Source organism: Phodopus roborovskii, unplaced genomic scaffold, assembly GCF_943737965.1.
Source record: "Phodopus roborovskii unplaced genomic scaffold, PHOROB, whole genome shotgun sequence".
Taxonomy (NCBI): domain Eukaryota; kingdom Metazoa; phylum Chordata; class Mammalia; order Rodentia; family Cricetidae; genus Phodopus; species Phodopus roborovskii.
Genome location: NW_026126588.1, coordinates 25058025 through 25084070, shown reverse-complemented (window position 1 = coordinate 25084070; position 26046 = coordinate 25058025). Strand labels below are relative to the sequence as shown.

General features: G+C 44.2%; 1 protein-coding gene across 1 annotated transcript in view; it reads right to left on the bottom strand.

Moving 5' to 3' along the window:
• LOC127236706 (myosin IC heavy chain-like) overlaps window positions 1-24040 on the bottom strand; it is an 84602-nt gene extending 60562 nt beyond the window's left edge. Inside the window, exon 1 of the mRNA XM_051204463.1 lies at window positions 24022-24040. Coding sequence (XP_051060420.1) covers window positions 24022-24040 — 19 coding nt within the window. The remainder of the gene's footprint in view (window positions 1-24021) is intronic.
• Between the last annotated feature and the right edge of the window lie 2006 nt (window positions 24041-26046).

Genomic DNA, 26046 nt, shown 5'->3' with positions numbered 1-26046 from the left:
GACTAAGTTGTTTTTGTCAAATAGCTTTGAGGTGAAAAACCCAAGGAGACAATCTAAAGGTTTAGAAAGGCATATAATTCAATGAGGAGCTGGTTAAGGTCAGAGAACAAGAACAAAGCAGCTAAATTATCATTGCCTGGACCTGGCATTCCTTTCTTGCTAGGTTTGGTTGATGACCAAAGGTGATAATTAATTTCTTATACCCATTTCTGCCCTCAATCTCCTTATATAAGAAAGTATTGATGAGTGGGTATGTACCCTAAAGATTTAAAGCAAATCTCGCTGATTGTTTTTCATGTATAAAAGTTTAGATTTGTGATTCCTTTAAAATTCCTTATAAGATTACCTTTCAAGACGAGTAGTAAAGAGATTGGTCCTTTCTTTGTAACCACAAAACACAGCCTGCCAGTAAAAGACTATCTTGCATGCTAACACACTGTTAATCTATAACAAGTTGCTTGGGTATGAATTGTACTTGGGTTCTTGGGATGATTTGTTTTTCACCAGTAATATGTAAAATGTTTAATCATGTAAGGGATATGGAAAACATGCTTTTTTTTTTTTTTTTAACTTGTATTCATTGCAATCATTCACTTGAAAAACAGAATGTAACCATGTTGTAGTTTTTTTATATTGCCTGAAAGATTTTGCCAGGGTATATAAGCTGTAAGGGAAGGAAGAAAGATAGAGTTAAAATGAGTTAGAAAGGAAACATCAAGAATAAAGGTAGAGTTGGAAGGAAAATATAAAGAATGAGAGAAGGAAATCACCAGGAAAATGAAGAATAGAGAATACAAGAAGAATAAAGAAACCACCAAGAGAGTGTGAGTGTCTTTTCCCCTTACACCCCCTACCCCAGATAATAAAAAGGTCTAGTAAGCACCACTTTTTGGTCCCCTGAGGCAGAGATAGGTAATGGTGCCGACTTCAGTAGAAAAGCTGAAGTTGTTTTGAGCACCCTCCCCCCAATCCCCTCTCCCCCACCCTACCCCTGTGTGTGTTCTGTCCAATCCATTGAATTTATTTATAACCAACTTAACGTAAGCAAGAACTCTCCGGGAGGCTCATGGGTGATCAAGTGACAGTTCCTGCCCTCAAGTGACTTTCTCATAGAAAATTATCTGTGGCTGCCTTAAATAGTCCCCTGGAGTAATGAGCCTTGTTCCTCTGTGGTTGAGCCATCCATCTTGGTGTGGATCTAAACACCCTGAGGGCAGGAATGGAGGCGGCGGGACATTCCTGCACAACTCCAGACCAGAGCAGAACAGTTTGTAAGTCTGTCCTGACAGTTAGAAACCTCACCTTCAGAAAGAGCACAGGTCGCAAGCATCGGCAAAATATGAAAGCAAAGGGGTTGACAGATTTTTCAAAGCAAATTCTAGTGGACTTGTGGATGTAGCAGAGGACAGTTGCATGACTCATAAGATGGTGTGGCGATTTCTTACCCAAACTTCTCGGAACAGACCTGTTAGAGACAGAATGAACAATTTTGAAAGTCAGTCTCTTGGCTGGAGTGTAGAGTTGGTTCTCAGTGGAAGAACTTGTGATGAGAACGCATGAGTCCGCAAGTTCTACCCATAGTACCACAAACAAGTAAACCTACTGTAAATCATTAAATTTCATGCAAACTTTCCCCAAAATAAGATCTCACCTACATAGGATCAATATAAGTCTCCTGCTTCTAAATGAATTATAATCTGGGCTTCTGGAGACATCTGTGCACATCTCAATGTTTAAATTAAAGGGGGGAGGGGAGGAGGTAAGGCAGCCCTACAGAGTTGAATATAATTTAGGACTGAGTGCGCTCTACACTCTGTCAGTGTGCATTTTTGTAAAAACATTTCCTGGAGTGGTAGATACTACAGGGAAACTTTTAACCTCGAAAGCTAGCTTACTCTAAAAATTAAAAATGCTTGGACTTCACATTGTTTTGAATTGTTAGCACCAGGGAATAATTCAGTTTGGAAAACAAAAATATATCTGAAGAGGAAAGCTAGGATTCCCACTTAGAATTCCACCTGCAGGCGACTGTCGTATGTGTGTGTGACATTTCTGTTAGCTGCAATCAACCCTCAGTTAATCAGAATGGTAGAAGGGGCTATTCTGCAAAATTACATTTCCGTGTCGGTTAAAGATTAACTAGAAAGTCCTGTCATCTGGAATATAAGTTGAAATCTTAGGAACAGATAAATCGCAAACCTATGATAAGTCACCCCAGAAAGTACTTCATAGCAAAGAGAAGGGTCCCAGATGCTGGGACCCTCTGTGCCTCAGAATCAGCATTCCAATATTCACCCTCATCCTGCAGTGATAAGTTAGTAGCCCAGTAAGTGGTATGTTTGTGAAATCAAAGCAATCCGCTAGGCATGCTTTTTTAAAGAGCTAACAAAAGTATCCAGGTGTGGTGGCTCCTGTCTGTAATCACAGCATTTGGGAAGCTGAGGCAGGAGGATTTTGGTTTCTAAGCCAGCCTGGACTACACAACAAAACCAAGGCCATCCTGGGTCACACAGTAAAACTCTTTCTCCCAAAATAAGCATACAAATAAAAGATTAACAAGATTGACTTTTTTTTTTTTTTTTTTTTTTTTTTGCCCAAAAGTGTTGAGAGAGATTTCCACTGATTGAAGGTTCAGATTAAGCCAAAGTCTGCTTAGCTCTCACTTGCATGCATATTTTAACAGGAAAGCCTTTTAAAATGTAAAATCTTAGCCAGCATTGGTGGCACACGCCTTTAGTCCCAGCACTCGGGAGGCAGAGGCAGGCGGATCTCTGTGAGTTTGAGGCCAGGCTGGACTACAGAGCTAGTTTGCTAGTTCCAGGGCAGGCTCCAAAGCAATACAGAGAAACCCTGTCTGGAAACAACAAATCAAAACAAACAAATGCCTTCCTTAGTCCCGTCCTTCATTCAAGAGCAAGGAAGTTTGCTTCTTTACGGGTACCGTGACACGACCCTAGTGACTTTGCTATTTATAGTGCTCTGCTCAGAGTAGCAGTGTCAAATCTGATGGAAGTTTTCAGACTGGAAATGGGCCGTGTTTGAGGAACAAGCATGATTAGTTTACAATAATGACGGTCTGGGCCTGTCCAGACTACACTGTCTATTCAGGATTCAATGAACTCTCTTTCTTTGGGCTTGCTCTTTCTCTATGAGCCTCCATGGGGGCATGTAGCCACAAATGCTCTGTTGTCTAGTAATTTCACATCTGTATGACATTTCCCACATGGCACACTGGTTTAGAGGCAGAGGGTCTCTCCTTGGATACGCTGGACTGTCTCATTGACATGTCACTCAAGGTTGGAAGTTATGAAAGCTTTGAAGGAAGGGTGTGAAAGAAAGGGTACCTACAAATAGAATACTTTCCTTTCTTGTTTATTGTTGTTGCCTTAAAAAAACAAAGAAACAAATAAGGTATTGCCATGTATCCTAGGCTGACCTCAAACTCACCATCTTCCTGCCTCAGCCACCTGAGTGCCGGGGTTTATAGGAATGTACCACATGCTGAACTAAATGTCAATTTTAAATGCAAACACGTTTAAATATGAACTATAAGCTACCATCATTGATCCGAAAACCTGTCTTAGTTAGGGTTTCCATTGCTGTGACTAATGCCATGACCAGGAATAAGTTGGGGAGGAAAGGGTTTATTTGACCTACACTTCAGCATTGCTGTTCCTCACTGAAGGAAGTCAGGACAGGAACTCCAACAGGGAAGGAACCAGGAGGGAAGGAGGGCACCTTAGTGCAGATGCTTGCCACAGCTCTTTGCCCCAGAGCATCGTGGGCTAGGGGAAGTGAGGACACTTTGCTCTCTTAGGATTACACACACATTCTATCCCAGAATCTCTTGAAGGACATCAGTTGTAGTTTTAAAGTTTTCTTTGAGACTCCAGACAAGCACTTTTGGCCATAGTCCATTTTTTTTTTTTTTTTATTGCTATGCTATTGATACAGATGGCTGAATAGTTAATAACGAAAAGGGGTTTATTTTGGCTCCATGGCTTTGGTCCGTGGTTGAGGGGCCACAGTGATCAGTGACATTCATGCTGGTGTCACAGGGTATCATATGACAAAGAGATAAGGAATGTGCTTTCATTTTCTGGTCCGTATGCCTATTATTATAAAGCCACCAGAATTCAATCATGATGACCCCTGCCCTGATTAACCAACTCTCATCTCTGCCCAACAGACTTGCCTCTGGTCAAATTAATTCTCCAACCCCAGGATGTGGGTCAGATCTCAATACAGTGACCTTAGAAGACTCACTCAGACTACAGCTGAGCAGCACCAGGATGCTTCCCTCACAACCATTTGTTTTGCAGGACACATGACGTCATGTGGGCCCCAGTAACTGTCAAGAGCACCGAAGCCGATGAGTTATAATTTGTTATGGGTGAGATACAGGCAGATGTGAAGACTGAAACCGTCCAGGTCACGGTCTTGGAGCTACATGTGACTGGTGAGATCTGCATGGTGGTCACAGCCAGGCCCAAGAGAGGATGAAGTGACTGACTGTAGCCCTTCCGACTCCATAGCTCTTCTTACATAGATAGATAGCACTGGTAGTGTTTTTCTTCTTCTTCTTCTTCTTCTTCTTCTTCTTCTTCTTCTTCTTCTTCTTCTTCTTCTTCTTCTTCTTCTTCTTCTTCCTTGTTTTTCATTGTTCTCATTGAGCCATGTGTATATCCAGAAACATGTTTCAGTCCAGAAGAGAAAATAATAAATAAATAAATAATATCTTCTTCACTAAGGGAAATGATACACTATCTGCAGCAATGAAATCTTGAGACAAGCCTCTAACTAGTAAGAATTATTGACAAGAGATGTAGTGAGCTGGGGAAGGGTGGGGTCTCCCCATTTTGTGTAGGGGACACCCAGCAGTTGCTTGAGTAGGGGACTCCCAGCAGCTGCTTGAGGTGCTCAAACCATGTCTGAGTGACCTTAGCTGCTAACGCTCAACAGAGACATTCTGAAGAAAACAAGACGACAATAACAACAACAATATCAACAACAACAAAACCCCAAACGGAAGGCAATGGAGACTAGTGTCAAAGCTCAGAGTTCTACCGAGGTACCTGCCCTGCCAGGGCCCTCAAGCCCTTCACTGTGCATATCAGGCCTCCCCCAAGGTGTCACTACCCCTCCCCCCCAGTACAATTTCTCTTGCAAGCAACCCTTGGATTCCTAAAAATCTGCTGCACACACGCTTGCTCGGGGTGTGATGTGCCTGAGACCCTGAAACCTCGAGATGTCTGTGTTATTTATAGAGGGAGTTCCAAAATAACACAAATTAGCAGGGGGCATATTAGTAAATTACCTTTCCCAACCAGTTAATACAAGCAGAGGGCACAAATGCTAGCTAGGCTGTTGATGAACCCAGTCTAAACTCCTTGCTAATTTATGAACAGCAGAGCAGCTTAAAAGAAGACGGGGTTGCTACTTAACTCAGATTACTGTCAGCACCCACCAATGGTTCCTATGGGTTCTCAGCCAGTGACATCGGACAGACCATTCATTTTCTTACATGCCATGATGGGGACTCTCCTGGCTATAATGTGTGTCTGATCCCCAGGGGTTATGACGGTGGCACTATGGAGTTAAGCCCCAGGGAACCTAAAAGTATGCTTATGGACAACAACTGCCTCAGCTTATTTGTGCTTCGTGAGGCCTCTGAAGAGTGTTCTGTGTCTCTCAAGGCTCCTCAGCTGCCCCTGACTGGGTCCCCTTGGTTACATTCCTTTATTTTTCTAACCTCTTACTCTTCTTCCCATGGGCTCCCTGCACCTCTCACTCACTGTCTTAATTTACTCGGGTGTCAAAACAGAACAGACTGAAAAAAGTATTGTGTAGTTCTAGAGATGAGATGTCCACGGTCAAGGTATCATACATACAGCCTAGTCCTACTGGAGGCCTCTCTCCTTAATACCGACGGCGCCTTCATTTGTACAGACGGCATCCCCACATCCCTTTGGCTTTGGATATCAGTCCTGTTGGAGTGGAGTTCTGACTTCCTGGCCGCCTCGTTTAAGGTTTGACACCTCTTTAAAAGGCTCAGTCTTGAACCACAGTCACGCCGGGGGGTCAGAGCATCTGCAAGCACATGTGTTGAGAGTTGTGGCTGAGCGGAAGTGTCTCCCACAGGACCACATGTGGGAAATTCAGTCCCTGGCCAGCAGGGCTACAGGAAGTTACAGGACAGCAGGAACTGTGACCTAGCTAGCAGAGGACTAGGTGGGCCTTGAACATGATACCTCTTCTGGTTCCTGCCATACCTGTCTCCTCACCTGCCAAAATGTGAGCAGGCCTAGGCTGACCACTCCCAGGTTCCATGCCTTCCTATTTATTGGTGGACTACATCCCCAGAACCACGAGTCAGAGCAAACCTTGCCTCTAATTTGTTTCTGTCCCAGTGTTGAGAAAAGTGATTGCATACCACGGGGGGGGGGGGTGGGGGGGGGACAGAGTTCTATTCTGTAACGCCTACCAAATGAATTGCGTGTGCTGAAAATCCTTATCTCAGCGTTGGAACTCAAGTGAAGACAGCTATCCCGCAATCCAAAGTTTATATAAAGAACATGTTCACACATATACATTCACACTCACCTGGCTTGGCAGAGCAGGGAGTTCTGCACACCCAAAAACACTGCAGAGCGAGCCTGCCAAGTCACCTTCCGGGCAGCTTCCACAGAAGAATAAAAGTATGGAAGGACTAGGTGGGACTTTCTCCTTAACAGAAGGAGCAAAGGTTGGAGTCAGAACTTCACATCCTGTGCCCCTTCTTCTGCTGCCCTGATACCATTGTGTATGTGTGTGTGTGTGTGTGTGTGTGTGTGTGTGTATGTGTGTGTGTGTGTGTGTGTCCTGTTGTCCAAAGCATTTCAGACAGAGCACATTCATCCTACTGACGGGTCCCTAAACTGGTGCAATTCACACATGGGGGCTGGGAACAAAGCATATGTCTTATTTGTGCCTAAACTGGTTTTTAGTTTTAGTTTTGGGTTTTTCGTTTGTTGTTTTTGTTGTTGTTGTTGTTGTTTTTTATTTGTTTATTTTGGTTTTTCAAGTCAGGGCTTCTCTGTAGCCCTGGCTGACCTAGAACTTTCTTTGTAGACCAGGCTGGCCTCAGATTTAAAGAGATTCACTTGCTTATGCCTCCCAAGTGCTGGGATGAAAGGCATGCATCAGCATCACCTGGCTTTGTTTTTTTTTTTTTTTTTAAATATATGCAACGCCATAGTGATGACTAAAATGAAATGTTTCATCCTTCCAGGCTACTGAATGCATGTAACCCTTTGTTTTAAGCCAGAAGAAATTTAAACTACTACTGCTAACATACTGAGATATTAAAATTATATATATTGTTTTTGCAAGAAGGGTTGTCCCTACAAAGCTTTGAAGTCAGTGTTTGTTTTGTTTTTCTTTCTTTCTTTTCTCTTATATTTATTTATTTTGGTTTTTCAAGGCAGTGTTCCTCTGTGTAACAGTCCTGACTGTCCTGGAGCTCACTCTGTAGACCAGGCTGGCCTCAAACTCACAGAGATCTGCCTGCCTCTGCCTCCCGAGCACTGGGATTTAAGGCGTGCACCACCAATGCCCGGTTCACATTCTTTACCTCTTGTGTAATGTTACTTCCTTTAAAAACCACCTGAGAACTTGGAGAAATGTCTAGGTGGATAAAACCACTTGTTGTATAAACATAAAGACCTAGGTTCATATGCTAGCACCCACATAAAATTCTGGGTGTGGTCATAGGCCTGCCTGTGACACATAACTAGAGCATGGCATGGCTCAGGGGCAGAGACAGGTGGCTCTCTGGGGCTTTCTGGCTGCTAGTCATGCTAAAGGTTCAGTAAGAGATGCCTGCAGTCTTCCTGTGGCCTCTGGATGTGTGAACACAGGCACATACACTGGCATCTGTGCACACACACCACAGTCACAGGAAAGAAACCCAATTAAAACTAAATCAAATTAAAACAAAAACAAATCAACAAAACAAACAAACAAAAACATTTAAACTACCTTTGTGTGTACCCTTGGCAGCCTCGAAGGCCCATGTGTATAAGAGTCTAGAAAGTTCAAAGGGTGATGATCCTTGACAGATGAGGATGGTACCCAGCACTTCACATGGCACCATCCCCCATACATGTCCATCCTCCTGTGACCCCACCTGAGTGCCTCTGGCCAAAGCAGTCTACATGAGTACAGGCATAAGCACTTCCCAGAATTTCCTTGAGCTAAGGTGGATGAGACATAAATATTCCAGCTCCTTCCACCTTTAGGCAACTCCAGTGGGTTAAGTTCAGGCATTCCCAGCAGTTATCTTCCTGATAACATAACCTTGGATTGCCTCTCATCCTCTCCAGTCCCCCACCCCCTTCCCCATTGACCAAGCTTCCCGGAATCCCTTTCTCAGATGACCTTGTACTCAAGCCCTGCGTGGGATGCTATTGAGGAACATGGAAGAAGACGCGCTGTAAAGACCGTTGCTCTCACACAATTGACGCCATCTAAATTGAAAAGGATGACTCAATGGCTGTATGGGACCCCTTGAATTTGTAATTCCTTGATTTGATACTGAAATAGCGTAGATCTAGGAGGCCACTTCTTTGTGCCTTTGTTTCTGTGGTTCTCAAACTGTGGGTCACCTAAGGCTGCTGGGTACACAAACACTTACATTACCATTCATAACGGTAGCAAACTTACAGTTATGAAGTAGCAATGAAAATAATTTTATGGTGGGAGGGGGGGAATGTCCCCACAACATGAGGAACTGTATCAAAGGATGGCAGTGTTGGGAAGGTCGAAAACCACTCCTCTCTTCCTTTATGTAACAGAAGGGTTTGAGTTAGAGCAGAATTTCGTGATACAGGATTCCTGGAAGAGTTCTCCAGACAAAGGTGTGCTGTGAAAAGAAGACGTTGAAAAACTCATTCACATTGTGAAGCGGCTGCAGGCAGAGAAGGCATCATCCCAGAGAGAGATGGTCCTTCCTCTACAGAGCGCTCAGATCTCGCACATCTCTCAGGCAGAGGCTCTGGCAGCCTTCCCTCCTTGGCTGTCTTCTAAAACTGCAGTTCAGTCTTGGAAAATGGAGACGGTGTCTCCCAGAGGACCAGTGGTGGCTTTATTTACTGTCTAAAGTAATAACGATGAGGTTTCTTTTCCATGCAATGGTTGCACAAGCGTATTAGCTTCAGCCCACTGTAATAGTCAAGTTCCCAAGCTCTTGGTTCCTCGGCAGAGGAGAATCTCTCAGTGCCGAGTACCTACCTGGGCTATTCTGCATTCACCTGTGGAACTCAGAAGGCCAGACAGCTGAAGGCAAACATCAAGACTCTCACTATGAGCCCTAAAGGAAGTCTGCTGTCTTCCCCCAAAGGAACGTGCACGAGATGGTGGGAAGTTCCCTTTGTAGCTAACCAGCCAGGTGAAGCCTTAGTATTTAATGTTGAGAAAATGCTACTTAATCCTGTGGCATGGCAATGTCAATGTCACGTGCAGTGTGACAGGAGAATGGATAAGAAATTGCTTACGACTGGTCAGGAACATGAGCTACAGGAGAATCTAATGGCGGGGATCCAAGCCATTGGTGCAAGCCTTGAGGTTAGTCAAATGCTCCTTTTTGCTGTTGTTTGTTATTTTTTTCTTCCCTTCCCTTTCTTTTATTTATTTATTTTTTGACAGAGTTCATTATGGAACTAGGTTAACGTTTAACTGCACAATCTTGCCTTAGTCTCCCCACTGCTGGCATTATAGGCTTCCCCCACCACACCCAGCTCTGCTTTTACATATATCCTAGGGGAAAAAAAAAAGAAATTTATCACTGTATGAAGCACTCACCATAAACCTATTAGAAGCAGGAAAATTTCAGTGTTCAGGACACAACCCATGACTAACAATTGTACTGAAATGTAGCCATGTCTATACAGTGAATGACAGCAGTGATCTCTCTCTCTCTCTCTCTCTCCTTCCATGGGGAAATCTTCAAAGTCTATAATACCATTTGGGGAAGTGCCTAGGCCCTCTCCCATGTGTCTACTAGGCTGAGGGAGTATCCCTCTATGTGGAATGGGCTCCCAAAGTCCATTTGTATACTAGGGATAAATACTGATCCATTACTAGAGGCCCCATAGACTGCCCAGGCCTCCTAACTGATACCCATGTTTAGGGGGTCTGGGTTGGTCCTATGCTGGTCTCCCAGCTATCAGTCTGGGGTTCACAAGCTCCCCCCTTGTTCAGGTCAGCTGTTTCTGTGGGTTTCTCCGGCCAAAGTAGAAAGGTAGGGTTTGTTTGTTTGTTTCTTGATTGTTTTTGTTTTTTGGAGACAGGATTTCTCTATTGCTTTGGAGGCTGTCCTGGAACTAGCCCTTGTAGACCAGGCTGGCTTCAAACTCACAGAGATCTGCCTGCCTCTGCCACCAGAATGCTGGGATTAAAGGTGTGTGCCAACTCCCCTCCCTCCTCCCCCCCCCACACACAAATGTTTGCTTTTTTTTTTTTTTAAGTGTTAGGTAATGTCATACAAACTGCTCAGTTCTGCTTTTGTTAAATGAACAGACTACCTGTCACATAACAGAAGAGTATGGAAGCCAAAAGATTACTAGAGTCCTAGAAATTGTGGCATTTTGTGAATGCTACTCATTTAGTTCTAACCAAAAGCCACCGAGGGGAGAAAGGACTTATTTCAATATATGAGTAGTTTTTCATTGTTGAAGGAAGTGATGGCAGAAACTCAATTGGGAACCTGAAGCTGAAGCCATGGAAGAGGTCTGCTTGTGGCTCCCTCTCAAACTCATGCTTACACAGCCCGAGGCTACCTGTCCAGGAAATGGCATGATCCATAGTACACTAGCCTTTCCTACCTCAATTTACAGTCAAGACAATCCCCCCTCTCCCCCCTCACATGTCTGACAACAGGGTAATCTGATCTGGCAATCCCTCAATTGAAAAAAAATCTCTTCTCTGACATCTCTAATCTGTGTCCAGTTGAAAGTTAGAGCTAATTAGGACATCTACCAATATGTTTTTAGTGACATAAACATTTAGAATTACTGACTAAAAGAATATTTTAGTCTTTTCTGATGCTGTGTGAAAGTATTTGCAAGATAAAAAGAGTCTTAAAAATCCTTATTTTATGCAACTAAAATGTTCTATATTCCTAGTCACTCAGTGTATTGTACTCCCCCATGTGTATAAATTACTATGTAATAAATGACCCCAGAATTTAGTTCCGAAAGCAAGGCACATGCATTACTTCCCAGTCTCTATGGATCATAATACCAAACACAGTCTGAGGTCTCTCTCTCTCAGACAAGTCAAGCTCCAAAGACTCTCAGATGTGCCCAGATGCCTGGAAGAGGCAAAGACCATCTGGGCCACCAGGAAAGAACATTCTCCAGCCTGCTGAGCTGCCTACAGGCTGTGCAGTGTGCTCCAGGTTTCCAGCTTTTATGTTTTGTCTCCCATGTTGGGGTGGGCTTTGGTGAGGAAGCTGTCTTTACGTCATTTTTTTTTTTTTTTTTTTTTTTTTTGCTTATGTAAGTAGCCCCAATAAAACTCATTGGTGCACTGTTTTGGACTTTGTTGGTATCCAAAGTCTGACATAGGCTGCCTATCATCTATGAGTAGACAGTTACATTGTATCTCCCCAGGAAAAGTTTATCACCCAACCGTTACCCTCAAATGTTCTTCTTTAAGTGTTCCTGTTTGTGATCTTTAAGATGACAGCCGAGTTCCTTCAAGAAAAGCAAGTCTAAGTTAGAGTTTCCAGACTGAAACCACAAACTTTCTGTAATTTACCTTTTCCATGTTCTGTTTGTGAGATACAAGTTACAATGGCTAACTTCTGAGGAGGGGAAGGATATCGCATATGAGGCCTTGACCTAGGGAGCTGTGTGTCGCTGATGTCATCTGGGAAACCATTTAACCAGAGAGTATTATGATGAACATTCATGCTTCTGTAATCCAAAAGTAGCAAGACAGGAGGGCTCTGTACTAGTGCACGGATTCAGCCTGGATGAATGGATGGATGGATGGATGGATGGGAGGATTATGAGGATAATTTCAGTAGCTCTTCCTGGGATCTCTGTCTCACCATCTGTTGCCATCTTCTCTGCTTTACCATGACCCAGCAGAGTTCCCTCACCTGAAGCTGAGCTAGAGATCCAGACTCCGCATCTCTCAGTCTCCAGATCACGAGACCAACAAACGTGTATTCTCTATAAATTATCCAAGCTGTGGCTTTTGGTTACGAAAGAAAACAGACTAAAACACGGGAGTGGATGGTGGATCTCACCTATTGACCAAAATAGAAGGGGGAAACCTGTCTTGCTGGCATTTCGTAGCCATCCAAGGCAAGAATGGGTAGCAATGGCAGTAAAGGAAGCTCCAGAGCCTCACCACACGTGGAAACAATAAGCTCTACTATACTCAGTAAAAATACTCAGCACAAGAGGTATTGAACTCAGAGGAGTCCCTTTCCAGGGCACACTGCATACAAAATGACCTTGTAAGGACAAGAGACTGGCTCTACCACAGTGAAGTTAGCTATGGCAGGTCAGCTGCAGCTGTGTCTTTTCCTACTTCCCTCACTGCCCAAGTTGTTCCCTGAGATGACTAACTGCTATGCCTTGGCCTCAGCTCCTCCTGGGAAGTACCCACAAGATCTCTGGAAGTCCCGAGTCAGTACTTTGCCTGTAAGCAGTAGCTTCATGAAAAGCCACTTGGTGAAGCTTGACCACTTGTCAGCCGTCACTGCTGATAAAAGCAGCCACTGCATGTTGGTGTGTGTGTGTGTGTGAAACAAAGCACTGGATATACATGTGTCAAGATGTTCATTGACATATGTAAGGAGTAAGGTTTTTCTGCCCGCCGCTGGTCTTGCCCTGCCATTGCACCAGCCCCAATTAACACAGAGAAACTCTGTGCTAGATATAATGCAGTTGGCCAGTTACTTTAACCCACTTCTATGTATTTCCACGTGGTCTTTTCCCCCTGGGGAGAGGCAGCTGGTGGTTCTGTTCTCTCCCTTCTCTCCATCTTGACTCCTCCTTACTACTTCCTCTTTCCTCCTTGTCTCCTAGTCCCGCCTATCTTGCTTTCCTATTGGCCAACAGTGCTTTAGTCATTAACCAGTATGAGAAACATATTTACAGAGCGACATCTCCCATCATCCATGAAAAAGTGAGTGGTTTGTGGGAACGTGTCCTGGTGTGCAGAGTTAACCGCAGGCAATAACTGTCACAATTTAGGGACATGATGGACCTCCCTGCTTCTAAGAACTACCCACACAGGGATGTTGAACATTATCACTGGAAACATGTATGTGCTTCCAGACCCATTACAAATGAAAGACTTTCTCTTCTGTAGAAGTGAAATTGGGATTTCAGCCAGCCCTCCCAAGGCCTAAGTAGAATTTGGTGACTGCAGTGGCAAGAACGATTGGTTCTCAGTGAGATTTGAGCTTCTGTCTCTCCTCACATGGAGGCCAAGCTATTTTCAGGCTATGCACATTAAGTAAAGAAGTAGGGCTATTCTTAGCTCAAGTGTACAGCTTCTATTATCCTAAACCAAAGACTGAAGATCAGAGTAAGACACGAGGTCTTTCCCTTCCATCTGAGTGTCCCTCCAGGGCTTTAGAAATCACCCTTGACCCAGCATGAGATGAGTTCTGAAATACATTAAGTAGCTGTTCATCGTGCAAAGAGTTAACAGCGAATCAGCAATTCACAGCCTCGATATTAAGCCAGAGAGATATGAGAACCCTTCTCCGGACACGTGTTCTTCCTCTGACTTCTCAGCAGTTGCAGGACACAGGCATCACCAGGACTCCTGGCATGTTGATGATGTCCAACTCCAGGGATGTGTCAGTCCACTTTGAATGTAGTCTGGAAGGTCCAATCTCAAGGAACGAATGAGCTCAGAGGCAAAAAGGAAGGAGAAATGTGAAGGACAGAACCCTGGTGGTGGAGGCAGGACATTCTGTGGCAGACTAGGTTGGCCTCAGATGCACAAGAGTTCCTCCTTCCTCTGCCTCTTGAGTGCCAAGATTAAGTGTGTTTCCCACCACAGCTAGCCACACAGCGTGCTTTTAGATCCTCTAAGAGTCTCTTCCACTTTTGGCCTTTCCTAGAACTGCTAGGCTACATACAACACTCTTTTTGTTTGTTTGCTTTTGTTTTCAACATAACATATTTATTGATTCTCTGGGGATTTCACATGGTGCACCCCAAACGCACTCACTTCCCAGTCCCTCCATGTCTGCCCCTCCACCCTTGTGACCTTGTCCTGCCCTCCCCCCAAAAAAGAGTCCAGTTTGTGCTATCTATATAATCACTAGAGCATGGTCAAACTCTCAGAGCCCTGCCCCTTAAATAGAACTGAGTCCTTCCCACTCCCAGTTCCCACCAGAAGCCGTCAGTTGTGAAGAGTTACACTTCAGCATCCCCATCGCACTTTTAAAAAGTTTTCTTATGAACTTTCCTCTTAGCACTGCTTTCAAAGTCTGATAGCTGGGGATCCAGCATAGAACTGACCCAGACCCCCCCTGATTGTGGGTGTTAGTTAGGAGGACTGGACAGTCTATGGGGCCTCTAGTAATGGATCAGTATTTATCCCTAGTATAAGAATGGACTTTGGGAGCCCATTCCACATAGAAGGATACTCTCTCCCCCTAGACACACGGGGGAGGGCCTAGGTCCTGCCCCAAATGCTATGATAGACTTTGAAGATTCCCCCATGGAAGGACTCACCCTCCCTGGGTAGCAGAAAGGGGATGGGCTGGGGTTTGGTGGGGGTGATGGGAGAGGATGGGGGGGGTGAGGGAACTGGAATTGGCATGTAAAACAACCTTGTTTCAAATTTAAATTAAAAAAAAAAAAGTTTTCTTAGATGGCTTCCTGTCTTAGCCATTAGTTTTGGGGAGGGATTGTCACAGAAGTCTTCCATGTCCCTCCCTCTCAATGACAGCCCTGTTTTATAGCACCACATTCACAGCGTTTTGTTGCAGCATCCAGGGGAAGTCAACAAAGATATCTTTTACTCAAATGAAACAATAGTTAATAGACATTAGACAGGATCCAAAAACAGAATGGATTAAAGACATGGATTACGGTCCTTTGAGACATTCAGCCAAACCTGGATGATCCATTTCAGCCCAATGTGCTGCCATAGTTGGAAATCCATTTCCCAATGCCCATCTTTTGAGGAATTGACTACATGGATTTCATTTTAAAATTATATGTTTTTATAAGCCTTATACTAAAATGTTTTTTTTTTTTTTTAAAAAAAAAAAAAAAAAAAAAGAAATGATCCCAGTTTGGCCCAACTATCACTACCATCCTGGATTTTTTTCCCCCTTCTGCTATGTTTTCCTTCAAATGATTACTTTTGTGTTTGATGACACACTGTGGTCAGTCTGAATGTGTGACCTCCCAGAGTCACATGCTGAAAACTAATCTTCATGATGCTACTGTCATAGTTAACTTCAGTTATCAACTTGATACATCTGGGCAGAGGGAACCTTAACTGGGGAATTGCCTCCATCAGATTAGTACATGTCTCAGTTCATTTTGTGCTGCTATTATCAAAACACCACAGGCTCACAAAGTCATCAGTAAAGCACTGGCTCTGGCTGTAGACCAAACATTCCAGTTGGGCAAGTCAATCACCTGGCTGAGGGACCATCCCTAAGGAAGACATGATCACCCTAGGCCATGCTAAAGAGATAGGAAGAATAATTATCCCTTGAGTGAAACAATGTACTTTTTTGTTCCCAGAATTCCCACCCTAGAGCCCTGCTATACAGCTTCTTGTCCTGACTCAAAAGGCCTAACTTGTACTTTTCTTCATCTTTCATTTGTCTTTTTCTCTTGGGTTGCTGCCAGAGCCCAGGTATGCCTTTTCTGCTTCTCTGGGTTTCATTTCCCCCCTCTCTGAAGTTCCTTTTCCTGCCATGTGGCTGCTTGTTTGCTATTGTGGATGTGGCCGATTTCCATACTGGCTTAACTGAAACATCGAACAGAACACCCTGCCTTTTCCTTCCTTCTCCTACTCAGGGCAGCTGTGCAGGTTCACAATTAGTGACTCTCGGGATTTTCTTCTTAAATCCCAATAAAAGTATCTTTGACGTTTAAAATAATATGGATGTACTAATTTCACTGGACCTTTGAGATTTGAGTACGACTGTGTAATGGATAAATGCCTTAGTTAAATATGCAAATAGAAAACTGTCGCTTCCTTATCTTTCTTCATCTGACTTTGATGATGAGTCAGATGACTGCCTTTTCTCACATCTTGTTATGAATTCGATTTCTGTTCTAGTTTGGATCGAAATACCCCCTCCCACTTCCCAGCTGGCATGAGGAAAGGAATTTCCTTAGCCCTGTGTTCTTTCCTTGCCATGATTTCTCTTCCGGTCCATGGACTGAAACCTCTGAAGCCATCAGTCAAAGCAAGCCGTTCTTCACAGTGACAAAAAGCAGACCTATACATATCCATAGATGACTCTATTTGCCGTTCTTTACATATAATCCCTGCAGGTTGCAATATTATTGCTTATATGACCACTTGATCTAACAAACGCATCGAGCATTTGTCTATCAAATTCACCTGGGTCTGTTCCTGTCTTTTTCATATTGAAATTCCTTTTTTTTTTTCTTTTTCATAATTTCCTTTGCTGAGGAAACTATTCTTCCCTGCAAATTTGGGTATTCTGTTTATTATTTAAAGTTCTCCTGTGTGCAGATGTTTCCATTATCTAGAATTCCAAGTAAGATCTGAAGTGAATGAAAGCTTATTCTTCTTTCTCAGACTCTTACCTATTTGGATACCCCTCACCCCCATCTGCTAAGCATCCCTTACTGTGTGTCTCTCTGAACATTTCATTTGAAGGCTGCTTTGAGCAGAGGCTAAACCTTTTTTTTTTTTTTTTTTTTTTTTTTTTTGGACCAGTAAAGGAAGAGAAAGACTGTAGAAGAACTATCTCATGGGCACCCCTGGATTTTTCGGCTTTCTTTAAGAGTTACTTATATTGTTTAGTTGTGCCAGCAAATAGACACCCATAGGTCATGGGACAACCTTTGTAACTTAGGAAGGGATGGGTGTTGGGTCTGCGGCAGCTGTCAAGTCCAGAGCTTGCCTTCCGATTCCACAGTTGAGAAGGTCATTTCATATGCTGAAGAAGGGGTAAATGTGGCTGGGGAATCTGCCCCCTCCCCTCTAGGTGGGGGAGAACTTGCCCTTGAGCCCTGTTTCCCACACCTCTCATTCCGCCTGGAACTCCACAGGTCTCTAAGTGAGCCCACCGGCACTCTTAAGAGCTTCACAAATGGTTCTTTTCTGAGGAACTTTTTAAAAAGCACAGATTTTCATTTCTCTGGGTGTTTAATTACTACCCTGCCCTAGGACAGCAGAGTGAATTAGATGATAACCCAGGACTTTCTAAAGGAGCCATCTAAAGCCACCCCCATACACACTGGAGACAGGGAAGATGATAATGATGGGCTAAATGTGAAGAGAAGGTCACAAAGTTATATTCAATTCAAAAACAAAAAAACAAAACAAAACAAAAACCTAAGTTCAGGAATTGTTTCTCTTCCCTTCCACAGCTCCAAGTCCAGCAGCCATCTATCCATGTATTTAATGAGCTCCGAGATGCCCTGTCTCCTCCCTTGCTCCCAGGACCAGGAAGGCAAGAACCAACTAGGCCGCAGTCCTCGGTGAGCCACAGAAGGAATTCCCTTTAGGGACAGACCTGAGACTCTATGACACAGACCTTAGAAGGAAGACAGCACCATTATTCTTGTTTTAGCTCAACACAGCCATCTCGAATGTTTGTGAGGCTTAGTGAATATGTCAATCAATGTGTATGATAAGTGATGCCAGGCAAGGGTCTCCAGGTTCTCCGTCACTGCAGAGATGACCATTTCTCGCTGTTGGGAGTACTCAAACCCTATCTTGTGTTTTGAAAGCCAAAATGAATTGTTATCAACCATCATCCCCCGGCTGTGCTGCAGAGCAATAGAAGTTATTCCTTCACTCCAGCTATGTGCAGAGGCACCTTTATCTCCCACAACAGCTTCACCTTCCATTTTTTTAAAAAAATTATTACTTACCACCTTTGCTATGGGAATTCCAAATTTTATCTGTCCTTATCCTTTACTTGATACCATCCTCAGCACAGAGGGAAATAACATCTCTATTTTTCCTCACACTGATTTAACTAACACGTTGAATTTTTCACCAACACCTTCTGAGAGAAATTAATGCCTATGCTAAACATGGCCCTACATTTATTTTATTAATAGGGTTCCTTTCCTGACTGGGCAGTGGAGTCATTTTACTTTCACTCATATATCTGTGGAAAGTAAATATTCTCTCTTTGAAACCCCAGTGATTTAATTTGGGTGATTTAGTGGTATTTGCTAATACAAACTTTAACAAACTGGAAAACTGAAACTATAAATCCATCCAGTAGTGCAATGAGGATGTTGTCCAAGAAGACAAGACTTTTTGTGGGAACTGACATGATGACCAGAGAAAGAAAACATGTGTGTCTTACTTAATGAACAGTATGCCCGAGTATCTAACAGTTTGGAGCAATGCCCACTTAAACCATGTAGCAATGGCTGGTGGTTCCCTCCAGAAAAACCCTCTCATTCACTTGGCTTTCTACATGGGTGCTAGGATCCAAACTCAGGTCTTCATGTGTACACAGCAAGTTTTCTCACTCACTGAACCATCCTTCTATCCAGTCTTAATTCACTCTTACTGGGAGAAAGCAATTTAAAGTAGGGTTTGTAATCTCTTGGATTGGTAAGTAGAAATAGAGCTTGATAAAAATGACAGTGAGTATCAAGGGAGTTGATGAGAAGGACCCCAAAACAAGCATAAAGAAAAGGAAAGGTGTGCTGATATTTCCTTGAACTAGCCATCGATGCTGCCAATATTGTGTACATATTGATATCATGAAATTAGTTACAATCCTTTAGGGACTTAAGACGTGTCTCTTGTAGCATTTGTCAATCTGTTATGATGCAGTCATGCTGAATACAGCAAAGTTGTATTCATTGTGGTGATATCTTATTTGCATTGTAGTAAATAAAGCTTGCCTGAAGATCAGAATGCAAAACCAGCCACAGCTGTAGAGGTCAGGCAATGTCTGTACACACCTTTAATCCCAGCAACCACACTAGTTATCCACAGAAGCTGGGCGGTGGTGGTGCAGTCCTTTAATCCCAGCACTAGAGAGGAAAATAAGACAGGAGCAGGGTGGGTCTCAAAGAGGACAGGATCGGCCCAGCCTTGGTAGAGGTGAGAACTCTCTGGTGACTTGGCTGCTTTGCTTTTCTGATCTTCACCTTGACCCCCAATATCTGTCTCTGGGTTTCTCTTATCCACTTTACAACTCATGGAGATGTTCACAGCATCACTGTTTTCTTAGCAAGAGTCAGAATCAAGATGACCAACAAAAATAAATGGGTTCTATAACCACTCAGCAGAACATACAACCTTCATTTCAAATGATGCTTCTAAAACTGCAGTCAGCATCGGGAAGATTGATGCTATTTTGTTGGAAGCAGCAATCTTTGAGCCTGTGCATTCAATTAGTTTTGTTTTCACACCAAGCCTTCTCTACATCACCCACACTGAGGCTTCAGCCTCATTCTTTTTGTTCAATCTAATGCCAGATCTCAGATAGCTATCGCTACCCTTATTGACCTTGTGCTTTCCAATAAATCTTCCCTACATTGCAAAATTAATTCCTTCCCTGTTTATTGAACAAATATTTATTGAGTGGTAATCATTATTCAGAATAGTTCCCAAAGCAGCCCGGGCTGCTTCACTGGTCAAAGGGAGTCCTCTAAATTTTCAAGGAGCTTGAGCTTCTTGGGAATGACCATCCACAGGTGAGACTTCGAACTTCGAACTTCCGCTATGTAGAAGTACTGTAATGGCATTGGGTGGTGGATAGGGAGCCAAATAGGATAGACTGGCAGGCACAAACCCTTGACAAGAGCATGGAGCTGGCTAAGTGCCTATTTGAGGGAAAAGCATGCAGCCTCAGCCATAGAAGCAGCTCCAAGTGGGATTGCCCTGCTTTGTTGAAGCGCTAAGGAAACTTTTGTGGCTGAAGAGGGGTACAGGGGTGAACCAGATCATGCAGCGAGAGCATGGCTCTAATGTGTGGGAATGGGGCTGTCATGTGGGTCTGAGCAGGACAGTGGTTCTGACATGGCATTCGAAAGAGTTCCTGTCCTGGGGTGAGGAGAACAAAGAGAGGAAGGGCATGGGCCACTTCCAGGCATCGGGGTAGGAAGAAGTGAGTGGATTCTGAGTCTCCTTTGGCACAGAGCTACGGATTTTCCTAACGAGGTATGTGAGGAAATAGGAGGAATCCAGAGTGACCACAAGCTGTGTAGCTTAAGCCACTGGAAGGGTGTAATTGTCACCAGCTGTGGGGACATGAGACGCTTGATATAAGTGCTTGAACTCTCGGTGTCCAAGCTAAACCCAGAAGCACAAAGACTTCAGCCAGAAAGTATGTCTGGTCTGTTTTGTTTGGGTTTAAGCTTCATATAAGGTCCTATATATCACAAGCTGATCTCTGATTAGTCATCCTTCTGCCTCAGCCTCCTGCGTGTAGGGATTATAGTCATGTACCATCATGTCCCACCCATGGTAGTACTCTTGAAGGGCTGTTTTGAGGTTTACTAGTTGGCACTGTGCCATATCCTTTACTGACACTGCATTTCTGTAGAGGCCTATAAAAGTGGCTCTATTCCATTTTGACTTAAGGTCAGAGTTTGAGCCCATTATTGTTCCCTCAAGGTTAAAACACAGTATGTAGTGTATGTTTTATCTAGATAGCTGGGATGTCTAGGAACATGGCACTAGCCTGTACCGGTTTTCTGGTAAAGACCTCATGCTTTGAGGAGTCCTGAAAGATGTGTGTGTGGGGGGGGCATGCATTCAAGAGAGAGAGCCTTGCTTTTTAATAACCCAACCTTTGAAAATCCATGCATAAAAAACAAGCATTGGCATCCATTTAAGAGGACTTGTCTCCATGACCCAAACACCTCCTACCAGTTTCCACCTTTTAACACTGATTCATGTGGAGTTAAAGTTCCAGCTCATCGGATTTGGAGCATACAGTGAGACTACAGATCAGCCCCATCTCCTGTGAATACACAGTGTCTGACACTTGGATAACCTGTGCTATGATTGCTCAGGACCCTTCCAATGCTGTGTCCCCTTTCCTTATTACATAATTGCCAATGGAAGTTCTGATGACCCAACGAGGCACACATCTTCCCGCAAAGGAAGGCAGTGCCTATTTAAACGTTCACATCTCTGTATTTATAAAACCAGTGATAATGAAAAACTAGATATTTTGCTTTCCTTCTCTGTCTCTCCCTTTTCATTTTGACATTTGGTGTGTGTGTGTGTGTGTGTGTGTGTGTGTGTGTGTGAGAGAGAGAGAGAGAGAGAGAGAGAGAGCAGACTACATTCTCAGTAAATTGTTACTGATAGCAGTAAAGAGTTACTGATGCAAGTGCCTGCATGGAAGTGGATTGTAAAACACTGTGTATCAAATATGCTTCGGCATGTTTGATATGATTCTCCCAATGTTTATGCGACAACGTTTAAAAGTTACAGAGGATTATTCCGCACACGATGCGTATTGACACAACAGTCTTTGAAGGTGAGGACAGCGAGAGCCACTACTCTTCCACTGCCAGAAGCAAAAGACACAGAGCGAAAGTTATCACACTGGAGACAGATGAGTAAGGAACTAGGCGAGTTCAGAGTCTCAGCTGCCTGGGCCTGCCTTTCCAGAGTGTTCAACCTGCTCAGAGCACTGTGTCTTTGGGACTCAGAATACTCCTAATAACAGGCACCCCAGTATAACTGAGCACTGTGTCTTTGGGACTCAGAGTACTCCTAATAACAGGCACCCCAGTATAACTGCACAGTAGTTACAGCTGACTCACCCTCATGGAGAAAACCCTGGCAAAAGTCTCAACTCACTGTGACATAAGCACATCTATTATCACCCTCCAGTGTGATGACCACACTCACATGACATTGGTATAAGACATTATATCCAGAAGAGTTCTTCTCTGCTCTGCAATACCCCTTTGCCCCTAGAGTGACCCTGGAGGGGGGGGTACGAGCCTTAACTCCATTGCTACGCTATCTGCCAACCACCTTGCTACATCATGTCATGCCCTGGTGGCACCAGCAGCCTGTGCAAGCCAACACCTTAGTCATTCTGTAGAAGAGTGGGTATGTCATAGCCAGCACTTTCTTTTGGAAGGTGTTACATTTCAGTGTATTTCCTTAAGAACTTCAGTCAGACCTGTAAGACTGTAAAATGTCAAGGTCCCAAACTCATTTCTTTTCCTGCTCCTGATATCTGACCCTTGGAAAATTGTCACCGAATTGTGTTCAAATATTTGAAATCCTCTATGGTATTATTTCTCACACCCGAGAGACCGTCCACAGACAACACGGATCTGATGTCTACGTCAGGAGTAGCTGACCATTGTTTCCTTTGCCCGTGGATCTATTTGCCTGACGATTCATGCATGGACAGAACTGGACATCTTTGTCCAGAGAACTGCAGCCTGCCTCAGAACAGGAAGACTGTGGGCTTCCTTAGAGGCGGAAAGGAGCCCCCATTCAACAAATGCCAGAGGTCATCCGCTTGCAGGAAGTGACAGCTCACTGGGAAGGAGGGGGAGGTAACTGCCTAAATTTAAATTGAGATCAGAGTTAACAACTTTGCCTTTGTGAAACTCACAGCCCAGTTTCGGAGCAGCCGAAATTCTTGGAAATGATGTGGCCTGGCTCATAATCGCTTGTAGAGCTAGTGTCTATGGAATGGTAGTGCTACAGCAGACATGCTCAGTCCTTGAGGGGTTCGCCTTATAGTGTGAGGGCTCAGGCACTGAGGTTCCCCCCCCCCATCCCCACCCCATCCCCATTCTATAACCTGGAAACAAAGTCACAATAGATGTTCTCCTGCTCACAGCAATTGGGACTCACTCACCCAGGGTCTCTCACTTTAAGAGGACATTGTACTTCCTAGGGAAACTTACTAGAGACAGCTCCACACCTCAGAGCTCATGGGTTCAAACCCTGGTGTGCTTCCCAAGAATCTGCATTTCTTTCTATTCTGAGCAACGTGGGAGCTGCTGGGTCCACAGCCACAAGCAGAAGACTGCTGGGCCATACCAGTAAGAATGAATTCTCTCCTGGGGAGTGGTGGTGCGAGCCTTTAGTCTTAGCACTGAGAGGCAGAGGCTGGCATATCTCTGAGTTTGACACCAGCCTGGTTTATAGAGCAAATTCCAGAGCTACACACAGAAACCTAGGGTAACATACAGAAACCCTATCTTGAAAAACTACTTAAAAATAAATAAATAAATAAATACAAGATCAAATTCCTCTTTCTTTTGTATAAGTCCAGTAATGGCTTACTGAAGAAAGGAGATAGACTCCAGAAGATACACCTGGGCCAGATTCCAACTCTGCCAATCAGCAACTGTGTGGACTGGAAGGAATTTTGCATCCTCTAGAACCTTCAGTTCCCATACCTGTAGGATAATGAAAACTCGCAGGCAACCTTTTTTGAGTGACTGAAGAAACAGTGTAGATTGTCCACGGTTGAGTTGGTGGTATCTCTGCTGCCCAAGACCTTGGTATCAGCATGAGCCTGGCTTACATGTATTGCAGGTTACCCTGCTGGAACACCTCTTGGGGGAGGGGGTGAGAAGACGCAGTACCAATGAGTCAGGCACCTGGAGTCAGTGAGTAGCAGCAAGCATGCTCCAGACTTGTTTATTAAGGAAGTTAGGTCCGCCTTTATACCCATTCCCAAGGTATTGGCTTAGGCGCTACTCGGGCTGTAAGTCCTTCCCTCATTGGTGCCTCTGGATCAGGTTTCTCTCCTTCATCGTCAGCATCTCTGGGCATTGAGGCAGGCTTGGCAGCTTGGTTCAAGGATGAAGTGCCTACCGAGCATGCGCATGGGCATGCCGGCTGACCTGGGTACCGGGGATAGGGTGACTGTGGCTTGGGCAGGCTGACTGCAGTTTCTCCCACATATATGATAATATTGAGCTCTTCTGAAGAGCAGACATTCTGAGAATAACCCTTGCCCCAACAAATAAGAATCTGTTTTAGGAAGATTCAGATTCTGAGTTTTGACATGGCTTGTTGTTTGATAAGACCATGGTATGAGAGTCCGTAATTCTATATTGACAGTGCCTTGTAAAATTGAATGTCCATCCAAAGCACAATGGCATTTGGCCTGGAATCAGGGCATTAAGCATACAATGGACATGGAGTGAAATATATCACCAGTGAAACAGTGTCTGGGAGTTCTGTCTTGGGCTAGCAGACATTGATCCTGTTGCAATTTGTTTCCAACAGAATCTGGCCTTTGTTGGAGTTGCACAAAGCCACGCGGGAGACCCGGGGGCAAAAGTGCCTTGAATCCTGCTCCAGATAATCCCTTCCTGTGATAACTTCTAATGAAGTTGGGAATCAGGCCAAGGATGACTCAAACAGTGACTGAGAACAGATGCTGGGGACTGTGCCTTCGTCCCTTCTCTGCAGGCCTGGGAGGAATGTAATTTTCATGTTCAACTGGCTAAACACCCATTACCCCAAGGAGCTTTGCAGATGCCCTTAAAATTCCTAGCTGTCCCCTCTCAAGCCTTTCCATCGCTCTATAGCAAGCTATCCTCTCAGGAGCCACAGAACGAAAGCAGCCTAAGCGTGCTGGCTACTTTGTTTGTTTGGCTTGATTTTTATTTTTGGTTTTTGGTTTTGTTGTTGTTGTTTTGGTTGTTTTGGTTTTTTTTGGGGGGGGGCAGGGTTTCTCTGTGTAACAGTCCTGCCTATCCTGGAACTCACTCTGTAGACCAGGCTGGTGTTGAATTCACAGAGAAACTCCTGCCTCTGCTTCCCAAGTGCTGGGACTAAAGGCATGCACCACCACTGCCTGGCTTGCTAGTTTTATGTCAAATTGATACAAGCTAAAGCCATCTGAGAGGAGGTAACCTCAATTAAAAAAAAAAAAATGCTTTCATAAAACTGATCTGTAGTCAAGGCTGCAGGCCACTTTCTTAATTAGTGATTGATGTGGGAGGGCAGCACCCACTTTGGGTGGTGCCATCCCTGGGAAGTTGGTCCCAGCTTCTGTAAGAAAGCAGGCTAAGCAAGCCACGGGGAGCAAGCCAGTAAACAGCACTCTTCCATGGCCTCTGCATCAGCTCCTGCCTCCAGGTTCTTGCCCTGTTTGAGTTCCTGTCCTGACTTCCTTCAGTGATGAACAGTGGTGTGGAAGCATATGCTAAATAAACCCTTCCCTCCCCAAGTGGCTTTTGGTCATGGTGTTTCATCACAGCAGTAGCAACCCTGACTAAAACACCGACTGTCCAGTGATGGATACACAGATAAGAAAACGTGGTACATCCATTCAATGAAGGATGAAGCCTGAAAAGGAAGAAGGAAGGTGTTTTCCCTTATAAATGACTTCATTATTACTTAAGTGAAATAACCCAGTAACAAATACTGTGTGATTTCACATGCATGCAGCACCTGGAAAAGTTAAAGCCACAGGGAGAGGACGTGACATGGTGGCTGGAGCTGGGAGAGAGGGCGGTTAGTATGTAGAGGGATAGTAGTTAGAGGCAGGTTTTGTTGGTGTTTAATGGACCTAGAGCTTCTGGATGTGGACAGTGGTGGAGACTGCACAGTACTAGCTGTTCTTAATGTCACTGAACCACATGCTTGAGATGACTAAGATGGGAAATTTTTTAATGTATTTTACTGAGAGGGAAGGCAAAAATCAAATGAATTCAACTCAGCGCGGTGAGGGGTGGGGGGGTGTTGCTAACTAAGTGCAGACTGAAGAGGCTACATTTCACCTGCTTCCGAGTTACTGAGTGACACGAGAATTAGCCCATCCCTGTGTCTGGCGTCTGTCCAACTACCCTTAAAATGCACACTGAAAGCAGATAACAGAAGGAAATA